General features: G+C 40.6%; 1 protein-coding gene across 1 annotated transcript in view; it reads left to right on the forward strand.

Moving 5' to 3' along the window:
- Positions 1-12021, forward strand: part of VWA8 (von Willebrand factor A domain containing 8) — a 357898-nt gene that overhangs the window by 330643 nt on the left and 15234 nt on the right. Inside the window, exons 42-43 of the mRNA XM_077765686.1 lie at positions 2983-3108; positions 4786-4944. Of these exons, the coding sequence (XP_077621812.1) occupies positions 2983-3108; positions 4786-4944 (285 nt within the window). The remainder of the gene's footprint in view (positions 1-2982; positions 3109-4785; positions 4945-12021) is intronic.

Below are 12021 nucleotides of genomic sequence, written 5' to 3' on the forward strand. Positions count from 1 at the left end.
ATGGAACAGACAGATAATAGAGATAAAGAGGTAACATTACATTTGTAAACAGTGATTAAGTATGAAGAAAGTAAAACAATGATAAGCTACAAGGTGACCCAATGCTTTTTTTTTTCTTTTTAATAACCTATGCTCATTATATGAACCTCTTTGTTTCCTTTAGGGTTGACATATAACTTCTAGCCTTATCAAAAACTTATACTGATACTTGGTATATTTGATATAGTATTTGGTTAAACTGCAGGTTCCATATTGTACTTAACTGAATTACATAACACTGGAAATGTAACAGCTTCTCTTGAACTTCTTCAGTGTCATTGCCTTGTCAATGTATTGATGAAAGTTTGAAAATCAAGACTAATGATAACTGTGGCACAGCTGTTACACTATGAACCACATAATCTTGTTTCTGTTGCTATCCCAAATTCCTCATAAACCCAGTTCTAGAATCCAACTTCTATGCCACTTTGATGACAGCTAACCATTGCTTCCACATTCTCCAGTACTTTCTGCAGTGCTTGTTTTTCCAGTCTAGAGTGCTCTGTGAGAGTCTGTCCGCATCTATAAAAGGCATTAGAAGGCACTGCTCTGCAGTTTGGTATCTCCAAGAATTATAGAGTCTCAGGATTGAAAGGTACCTCAGTGCTCACCCCCAGTTGCATTTCCCAGCATAAAGTATTCTGGAAACCCAAGGAATGATCTACTCCAGACATTAGGAATGATGGGGAGAGGAAACAGGAGCCAGGCCCCAGTCACTGATGCAGGGGAGAGAGCCTGAGAAGGATAGCAAGCTGTGTGATCAAGCTTGTCTGTCTCATCTGTAGTCCAGTGGGAAAGGATTCTGGAAGACTCTGATCACCCCTTCCTCCTACAGCCTATAGCTATGTATCTCACAGAGTTGCATGAGCTCATTGAACTATACTCCAACAAATCCCATTTTCCTATAAGATCATGGGGTTCTTACCAAGAACACACATTAGAAAAGAACATAGTCCCAAGGGGCACATGTAAGATGATTCCTAAAATTAACTGCCCACCAAATGTAGTACCTTTATGCTGGTGGCTTAGAACTTTCTCTCTCTTTATTTCACCTTTGGATTAATACATTTGTATTCAAATAAGGGAATTTTGCCCTTATTTGCAGCAAGGGTATCAGGAACAAAAAATTAATATTATGTGGTCCTGCCTAGAGTAAAACTGTGGGGAGCTTCTTTGTGTAGTGGTTTGTGTATGCCTCAGTGGACTGCTTGAAGCTTGGCTTTGTATTTTCAATGACAGTACTGTCATACAGTTACTCTCAATGAAACAGTGATGGAAGTATGCTGAAATTAATGTGCACTTCATTGTCCATAACGTGTCTCACTTGATAATGGTGATGATGATACTAGCTGACATAGATTGCCAGGCTCTTCCTCAACCAATTCCATGTAGTGTCTCATTTATTCTTCACAATTACTCATAGTAGTTTTCTTTATTTTAGAGCTAAGGACACTGACATGCAGACAGGCTGAGTAACTTGCTTGAGGTCAAATATCTGATCATGGGGAAGGGAGGATCGGAACCAGGCTGTATGACTCCAGACCACATGATCTTAACTACTATGCTCATTTGCACACATAAAAACATTTGAGCTATTCTTTCCACTTCTTTTTTTTAATTAATTATAATTTTTTAATTTACATCCAGGTTAGCACTATAGTGCAACAATGATTCACGAGTGGATTCCTTAATGCCCCTTACCCATTTAGCCCATCCCCCCTCCCCCAACGCCTCCAGCAACTTTGTTTTATATATTTAAGAGTCTCTTATGTTTTGCCCCCCTACCTGTTTTTTTATATTATTTTTGCTTCCCTTCCCTTATGTTCACCTATTTTGTATCTTAAATTCCTCATGAGTGAAGTTATATTATATTTGTCTTTCTCTGACTAATCTCACTTAGCATGATACCGTCTAGTTCCATCCACGTAATTGCAAATGGCAAGATTTCATTCTCTTTGATTGCCAAGTAATACTCCATTGTGTGTGTATACACACACACACACACACACACACACATATATGTACACACCGCATCTTCTTTATCCATTCATCCATCAATGGACATTTGGTCTCTTTCCATACTTTGACTATTGTCAATAGCACTGCTATAAACATTGGGGTGCATGTGCCCCTTCGAAATAGCACAACTGTATCCCTTGGATAAATACCTAGTAGTGCAATTGCTGGTAGTTGCGATTGCTAGTAGGGTAGTTCTATTTTTAATTTTTTGTTATTCTTCCCACTCAATGTAAATAGAGTTGTTGGCTGTAATAAACCTACCTATGTCTTGAGTGGGATATTGTCATTCTTCATTGTTTAACTACCTTCTTGGTCCACCTGGCATAGTTATAAGTTATTTTGGGAAAGTATTATGTGGAAATACCTTTGGGAAAATAATTCAGAAGACTTTTGATCATGGGGGACACAACATGTTCATGAACAATAGTTTTTCAGTTGTTTCCACTTGCACCATAAGTCACAGCGAGCTCAAGTATCAACTTCTCTTCTAAAAGGAAGAGTTCTGAAGGTCACATTTTCTTGGTGCTTGCAGTCATTGTTAAGAAGTTCAAGCTGATTATTTTGTTACCTAAGAAATTTGCTAAGCATACCATGACAGAAAATGCATAAGAAATCACCACTACATTACTGGATTTTGCACATCTCTCCAAGGACCCATTTGCATACTGCTTTCCCATTTGTGTGTGCTTTAAGTGAGTTCATTTTATCATTCCATGTGTTAAAACCATTAAAATTGACAAAATCTACACAAAGGGCATTCTTTGTCAGCAGAGCAGGAACCAGTCCATTTATGAAACTGTGCTCATGAAGAACCATCACTTATTTTAAAAGAGCCTGTGTTTCCTGTTTATCATGCAGAAAATGTGTCAGGTACCCTGCAGAAGTAATTAAAATAAGGAGCTGTGTGTGTGCATGTCGTTGTAGGCTAAAGGTAAAGAGAGACAGTGGCTAAGACACCAAGCTATGGGGGAACTAGATGATGCCAAGATCATCGATGGGCTCACTGGAGAAAAAGCCATCTACAAACGCCGGGGTGAACTGGAGCCACAAGTAAGTCATAGTGAACTAGTAGCCTCAGGTAGAGTTCAGCTGTCTTTATAGACAAATGCTTTCTGGAGTTGCCATCTTTATCAAAACACCATAAACCCTGAATATGGCAACCTGGTCTCCTGCCAGGACCTCCCACCAGCAGAATCCACCAGAAACTGGCAGCCGAGTGAGAGGCTGATGCTGTCCATGCAGCTCAGCTCCCAGGACACAGAGCAGGGTGCCCCTGGTGGGGAGAGGAAACTGAAGACACTCAGTGTCCATGAATCCTGGAGGGCTGCACAGGTAAAAGCCCTAGAACAATCTTGGTTGTTTTCTGCTATCCTGTTACTTAAATATCTGTGCCCATCCCAAAACTGAAGAAAATTTTAGAAAATAAGAAATTCCCTTTTAAATAATTCTAGTTGTAGCATGTAAAGCTTTAGACAGCCGTAATATTAAAATATTTGCAATACAATGGCAAAAAAAAAATGGCAGAAGTTAAAATACTGAGTCTCTTGGAGGGCCCTGTGACTTCCCATATCCCTGAATAACCAAAATGGCTGAGTAGCCACTGAGAGCTGGGGGTGCAGTGACTGGTGGGGAAGGGTGGTCACTTACTCCATTTAAATGTTTATTCAGAGAGAATCTTTTGGTGATCTGGACAGTACTCAGTTCTATGTCATTGGCATGAGTCAACAACTACTTTCTTTACTAACTCATTGTGGTCAACAAATGTGTTTAGATATATCTGAGTTGTGAGTGGTCATGGAAGTAAATGAGGCTCTGTTCTTAATTTAGGCAGAGCAGACTCCACAAGTTTTTTAAGAAATATGCTGAATTTTGTCTGAAATCACTGCACTCCAATACCCATACAATCTTTTTGAAATTACTAACTCTGCTCATTAGCCTTCATACCTGACAGCAAGCGTATAATAACAGAACAATCTGGAATTTTTCCCCTTCTTCGTCTCCTGTAAGTAAAACTGACAAACATACTTTTGTTTTTAATTCTGCAAATTCGCAGGCATGAGTCCCCAGTCAAACTGAAAATCAAAGGAGTTTCATATTTTAATCGATACTTGTTGCTAAATAGCAGAGTGATGCCACTTGTATGCTTTCACTGCCAGGAAAAGAAAGAAATGCAGTGACTGGAAGGAAGCAGAAACTGAACGCTTGTAATGACAGAAGGCACTGATGAAATATATTCCCTCTGTTCTTTGCAAGACACTCTCTCACAGACCCTTGTTTTAGGCATCTAACATTTCTTACAGGCTATGTGGGAACTGATTTGCAGGACACTATAACAAGCACCAGTAGAATCAATGTGGCCTTCCAAAACAACTCAGTCTTGCTAGTATAACTGACTCCGGGGCATGACATGTTGAAGTTTGTATCTTTCCAGATTATTATTTTTAAGAGTAATAGCCTCAGTAAGGCAGTTTTACTAGACTAGGTTAGGCCTTGAAAGGCCCATATTCTAAAGGAATATCCTTCCCGTATGGCCCCAGTACAAATGTGAAATTCCATCTACTGAAATACAATCCTTTCCACCTGCCAGGACAACCTTGAGCAACCCCCAGCCTACAGCTGATCTGCCTGCCTTGTGGCTGGCACGCTGGGGCCTGCGTGAGACCCTCAGAACACCAACCAGGGATGGTTTCTTGGTTCACAAGACCTTTCTGTTGTTCCCTCCCTCAGCTGGGCAGCCCCCAACAGAAACCCAAGCGCCTGCGCCTGGTGGTAGATGTGTCTGGCAGCATGTACCGCTTTAACGGGGTGGATGGCCGGCTGGAGCGCTCAATGGAGGCCGTGTGTATGGTCATGGAAGCCTTCGAGAACTACGAAGAGAAGTTTAAGGTATGGCATGAACTAAGGATGATGAGAGGCGTCACTGACCACTTCTGTCCAAGAGTCACTCCAGGTTAGGGCACAGTGACGGATGGTGGGGCACAGGCTTCACCGGAGTGAACAAAAATCTTCGTCTCCTTATCAGCTCACTTATCAGCATAGACAAAGAGAGCCTTCTGTTCTCTCTCCCTAACCATCAGACAATGATAATCCCTGAATTCAAAGGACTAATTACCACAGAAGAAAGCGCCGCACTTTACAAGTGTGTGATGTTAGCCATAATGTTAGGGGGGAGAAACAGGCATTTAGAAATACCACAGATCTCTTCCACAGATTTCTAGAGTCGCCATCCTCATCCCAATTTCCTCCACACTCCGTTTTTCCCCATCGCCAAGCCGACAGCCTTCCCAAGTTTTGAGGACACCCTCAGAAAGCGCTATTCTCAGCCTTGCTTTCTCTTTCCACGTGGGCGAGGATTACACAGTAATAGATGACCCCCCTGGGAATGAAGACAGCAACCCTGGCAAGCAACACTTGCCCATTTCAACTATGCCTATTCTGCTGCACCCTCCTTCAGAGGCCCGAATGTGGAGGAGGGATCCCCGGAGCCATGTGACTGCCCAAGAGCTGCCCCTCAGTCCACTCTTAATTGGCCACAGGAGCACCTGCACTTCTGGCCCTTTACTAGAGCAAATAACACAGTCCTGTGCTGGGTAATTATTATCAAAAGTGCGGGGGGAAGAAATGGTATATGTGCAAATAAGTATAGAGGGTGCACAGTCTATCCATAAGTATTCTAGATGATGTTCAGGGTCGAACATGTCCTTCAGAAATAGGCAATCTTAGGTCAGTATTTAGCTTGACATCCACCTAGAGGTTTACTATCTGCATACTATGGTCTCCATTATCTTTTTACTTTAAAGATCTGTGCCGGAAAGCACAGTAGGCAAAAGATTGATGTCACCCATCATTGCATTTACTTTAAGCCCGTTTTTGAGCTCTAGCTCTCCCAGGGTCCCTTGCATGAAGCTCTGCATGAGAGATTCCTTTTAGATTTCAGTGGTAGGGAAAGGCGGCTTTGGTCAGGGAGTGCTGTGCGTTGCCAGGTGCTGTACAAGTTCAGGATACAAATACAAATAGGATGTGGACTTTCCCTGTAGGGAGCAGCTTTGTTTCCCTCGCAGAATGAAGAACGCGGTTGTATTTCCCCTTGTGATTTCTGAAAACCATGGAACTGTTCAAGATTCTCTCTTGGTTTCCATTGCCAGAAAGCTCAGAGCCAAAAATCAAAGACCACTGTGACAGCTTTATGTCCTGTGGCGTGTACACTAGTATTCAACCTTTTCCTTCCCTTGACCCTCGCTCCCTTCAGATGTAAGTTTTTCTTCATTTCAATTTTTTGGGTTTTTTTATGTTTTATGGGTTTCTAGAAAATATTTATTTTAAAATATTTTAGATCCTTTCTGGTAGGAGTTTGAGTATAATTCCTAAATCACTTGGACCATGGATAACCAGCAGATGGTTAAACATCTATCCATCACATCAGCATAAGTCTCATTTAATGTTTTGAAACACTCGGGTTCTACTAATATTTGGATCAGCCCATCTGCCTCTTTTGTGAGTCTTGAAGGTCAGTGTTCCTTAGCTTCCTTTGAGTTTGATGGACATTTTGACCCATTATAGATTGTAGCAAACATATCACTATTGAAATTGGCATACGTACTCATATTATCTAGAACAAAATTTCAAGTTAGAAAGAGGATTTTTATGCCTTTGAGAACAGAACCTCTCCAATAGGTAAAACTACTTCTTCTAAGTTTTTAGGAAGATTTTTAGAAGCTATCCAAGAAATTGGTTGACTCAGCTCCCCAGGACGGAGTAAAGAATTAGACAGAAGGCAGAAGGTGGCAAAGCTAATACAGAATTCAGAGAACCATTCCAAAAGCCTGCAGGTAGATGGTGTGATTATCAGGGAGCACGTTGAATATTTCATTTCATCTCACACAGCGGAGTACACAGAGACATTGAGATTTCTCCAATTCTCACTGTTAAAAGTCTGTCACTTGGAACAACACTAATGAGACTGGACATATCCGCACCAAAAAGAAAACAAGGAAAATGAGCATTTCACAAGCTGTTGTTTTGTTTTGTTTCTAACTGACAGTTACGGCTCTATTGTTGCCATATGATGTAAGTGGATTTCAATAAAATTACAAACATAAATTAAGCACTTGCTAAGAGCATAGTACTCCACTAGGTACAGAGTTCCCTGCCATCCTTGAGCTTATAGCCCAGTGAGGGAGACAAACAACAACTACTAATTCTGATCAAACATTCAGTGAGAGACATGCAATAACAGAGGCACGTAGAAAGCACGCTCCTCTCCAGACACCCCACTTCAGCACATATTTTGCTGATAGTCTCTAATTCCCACAGTACTGTAAATGATTTCCTCAGTCTTTATCAGTAAAACCACAGCTATATTGAGAAGATAACCATGGTAATATATGCCTGACAAATCCAGTCAATATTTAGAACAAGACATTATAGCAAGACACCAAGATAAGATAAACTTTATTCAAGGTTTGAAGTATTTTTATTGCTTTTTATGCTATTAGATTCTTATTTACTTTTTTTTTTTTTACATTTTTTTTTATTTTTTGAGGGACAGAGACAGAGCATGAGCAGGGGAGGAGCAGAGAGAAAGGGGGAGACAGAATCCAAAGCAGGCTCTAGGCTTTGAGCTGTTAGCACCGAGCCCACTGCAGGGCTCAAACCCTTGAACGCAAGATCACGACCTGAGCCAAAGTCAGACACTCAACCGACTGAGCCCCCCAGGCGCCCCTATGCTATTAGATCCTTCATAGACAGCACTTTCATGCAACGGGTTGTATGCATTTCCTTATATTTCTCCCTACATACTCCCTACATTCACTACAGTTCCTTTAGAACTTTTTTAAGAGCAGAGAAAGTCTCCAGTGCATTAAAATCTTTCCAAGAAAAGGAAAAGACGTCAAGACTTCACAAAACAAGCTCTGTGAGGAAAAAGGGCGTTTGGGCAAGTAACTCAAGGGCTGGGGAGGAACGGGAGAGGGGGAGGGCACAGGAGTCCTGCTCCTGCAAATCCCTCACCATGTCCATGGACTTCAGAACTGGGGTCGCGTCACAGGCCATTACCCAGTCTCCTCAGTCCTCAGGCAGGGGACTGAGACCCAGGAATATTAAAGGACTTTTCCCAAGTCTGAAGGCTGTTGGAGACAGGACTCCTCTTCTGTTTGTTATCCCTTTTTGGTATTTTGTTTTGTTTTTTAAATTTCCCCTTTATATCCCAACTTTTTTATTTTGAAAAAATTTAAACCTACAGAAAAGTTGTAAGAGCAGTAAAATGACACCCATATGCCTTCACTTAGATTCGCCAAATGTTAGTATTTTCCCTTATTTGCTTTATGTTTCTCTCGAAATGTATACTCCCTTCCTTCCTATGAATCATTTGAAAATAAATTATAAACATCATAATGCTTTACCTCTAAATATTTTATTATGCTTCTCCTAACAGTAAGGACATTCTCCAGCATGACCTCAATACCATTATCACATCTAAAAATATTATCAGTAATTTCATAAGATCTTCTGGTGTCCAATCCAAATTCATTTTTCCCAACTGTCTCCCAAAGTGCTATTTTTAACCGAAGTAATTAATATACAGGGTTATATTCGTTCCGGATGTACAATATAATGATTCAACAACTCCATGCATTACTCAGTACTCACCGCAGTAAGTATATCCCAAAAGTGTCTTTTCTAATTAGTTTTCCCCCCACAATCCAGGATCCAGAATCCCCATTTCGTTTTTAGTTGTCATATCTTTTAGCCTCTTTTCATCTGGAACAGCCACCTCACCTCCACTGCCACTACCATCTTTGCTTTTCCTGATGGTTGCTTTTGAGAGTTCAGAACAAGCATTTTGCAGAATGTCCTTCATTCTGGATTCATCTGACTATTTTCTTATGGTGCCACTTACCTTGTCCCAATACTCCCTATATTTCCAGAACTCCCGACAGGCTTCCCCCTCTACACTGGGTGCCCTGGAAACTTTGTATAATCTTCTCACCACCCCTGCCAACATGTCTAAGGTTTAGAGTGGCCACCGGCCACCCAGTCTCTGCTGGGGCTTCTCCAGCCTCCTTTGTAAAGGGTATGAAAAAAGTGGGATGGAGCCACCTGACATTCTGTGAGAGCATTTTTTTAAATTAAATACATTAGGGTAAAGGTGTAGAAGTACAAAAAGAGTGAAAGTGAAGCCCTCTATGTAAGCCTCTGCCCTCTCAGCTCCCAGTTTCCCCTCCAGTGGCAACCACTGCTAGTGGATTTTTTTGTGGTATTTTCTCAGACATATTTGATGCGTGTACATCAAATGGCAGCGTTCCATTCACTTTCTTCTGTATCTGTACACCACAAAGTCCAACTCACTTTATCTGTGTTTTTATTTTCCCATTTGTGAGAGACACATAAGGACTAGGAATAACTAATGAAAGTATGTAATTTTCTCAGCAAATATAAGATGATGCATGAGCAAATGACAGTTTTAGGAGTTCCTAGTGAAAAATTTATATTCCATAGCCCAGGATGGCATCGTGTGTGGTATCTTTAGGAATTCAGCAGTGTGTTCTGAGACTTCCCACTCAGCAGTTCCAGATGGCTTCTAGCATGGTCTTCTTGCAGTTATCCCTCCTTTGCAGAGGTGTCTAGTCTATATTTGCTTTGAAACCTTCAGAAGCCATCATCCTGGCCCAGTGATCTGGACTCTTCCCCGAAACCTCTCTCTTGGCATCTGTGTTGTATCTTGTTTGGCTTGGGCTCAGCTTCTGAGCTCTGGGTCATTACAGTCCAGGTCCAGGAGGCCCATTTGGAGTCAGCCTCCACTTTCTTTTCCCTCCTAGCATGAGCCATGCCAAACCACAGAGACCCTTGAGTAAGAATTACTGGGAAGAAAAGGTAATTCTGTGGCAGGACACATTTCAAAGCCATCTGGAGTTTTTAAAGTTTCTCATAATTGGTCCACCAACTGAATTCAGTTACTCTCAGGAACAGCATATAGTCTGGCCTCTCAAGACAGGAGTAACATTATTTGCTAAGAATCATCATAAACTCCTCTAATCTTATAAGCAGCAAAGTGTTTAATGTTCACAGAGCACTTAAACACTGGAGTGAAAAGTGAAATAGTGATTGTCATGTGAACCATTTTATTTCAGTCAAGAAACTTTTTTTCCCCTTTATCTCATGATTTCTTGTCCATTCCTTGTGGTTTCTGCAAGTCCCTGGGAATGTTTTACTAAAACCCTAAATAGACCTCCTTTTCAAAAGCTCTTAATGCCTTAATTTTTTTTTCTTCAAAGTACTCCATAACCTCGAGAGTTAGGTGACTGTCTTCACTGAGCACTCAAGTAGGGACTCCAGAAAACAGAGTCCCTTCATTTTTGAAGATTTACTTCATTTTTGAGAAGTTGGACTTTGAAAAAAAAAAGTACTCAAATGTTTCGTTTTGGTGGAGAATAACTCCTGTATTAAGGCCATGCTTTCCTAACAGTGTAACAAGGAACAGTTGAACAGTGTTGGGGGTTTGATGCGAACAGACAGGACTTTTACCCTTTCCCCTTCCATCCCCAGTTAAACCAAAGCAATTTCACTTGTTTTGATTTTGTGTGACATTTCATCATCTGTGCTTTTGTGCAGTATTTCAGTTGGAGAAAGACTTCCACCATTTAAAAATATTTTTAAAGAGTTAGAAACCCGCCATGCTAGAGCCAATACTGGATTGTTATTTCTTATAGGCCCTGAGGGCTTTCTTTTTAGAAAGGACTTCATCAATCCTCAGGTAGATTTAGCTGATTCATTCCTTTGACAAGAGAAAGCAAGGCACAGATTTTCCTATGACTAAGTGAAGCAGACTTTTCCAGTCTGTTTCTAGAGTGAACCATTGGCTTTTCATAGAACCTTAAGAGCAGAAATAGTCTTGGCAATTATTTTTACTAATTTCATTGTTATACAGATGAGAAAATCAGGATCCAGAGTGGTAAAATGCTTTGCTCAAGGTCACACAGCTACACTGTAAAAAAAACAAACAGGAACTTCTGACTATCACTTCCAGGCTCTTTCTTAGTTGATGTTTTATCCCTGGTTTTTTCTACAACAATTTTACTTCTGCCCAGTCAGTATTTTTACAAAGCTGTAATTCAGAAGCAAATGTACCATTTACATAAAAGACTCTATCTTTTCCTTCCCTTAGCACTTCATCATCCCAGTGAGGTATAGTAGGCATAACTTTTCTCAAAGATATCTTGGTCAGAAAGGCTAGGTTAATTCTCAGAAGGATATGAAAAGATATGACTCACAAAACTAGCACCTGCTGGTAAGATTCCTTCTACCAAAAACTTAGCTCTGTGTCTGTAATTAACCTTTTCCCCATGCCTCAGGAATGTTTCACACATTTAGAAATGGAAACCAATCATCTTATCAGGCTTAGGCTTTGAATAAACTCTTCTTGGTACATGGAGATAAGACCAAAGAAAGGTGTACAGAATTCTCTGAATCCATTCACAGTGAAACAAGAATTCAGAATTGACTTGGTTGTTGCTATAGAAGAACTGACCAAAGAGATGGGGGAGGGGGATAGAGAATGATTATTTCTCTATAGGATCAGGGCACCTGGGTCTGGCTTCCATCTCTGCCAGCACTACATCTCTGAGCTTAAGAAAGGCTATTAACCTCTCCAAGGATTAATTTCTTCATTTCTGAAAAGAGGTAAATAATACCCACTGCAAAAGTTATGAAGAGAATCAAGATGAGTTGAGACATGAAGAACTGTACAAACATTGACATTATACCCATTAAATGTATTGTCCTATACTGTCAGTGACCCTGTGAGGTTAGATAAAACAGAGATTATTCCTATATGTCAGAGAGGTTAAGTGACTTATAAGCATATAATGTTAGAGGCCATCTAAACCAGCATTATTTACAAGATAGAAACAAGATTTACAAAAGTTAAGTACTTGTGCTGGGTCAAAAGCTAAGATTCAGAGCTAA

Source organism: Crocuta crocuta, unplaced genomic scaffold, assembly GCF_008692635.1.
Source record: "Crocuta crocuta isolate KB4526 unplaced genomic scaffold, BGI_CrCroc_1.0 scaffold75, whole genome shotgun sequence".
NCBI classification, from domain to species: domain Eukaryota; kingdom Metazoa; phylum Chordata; class Mammalia; order Carnivora; family Hyaenidae; genus Crocuta; species Crocuta crocuta.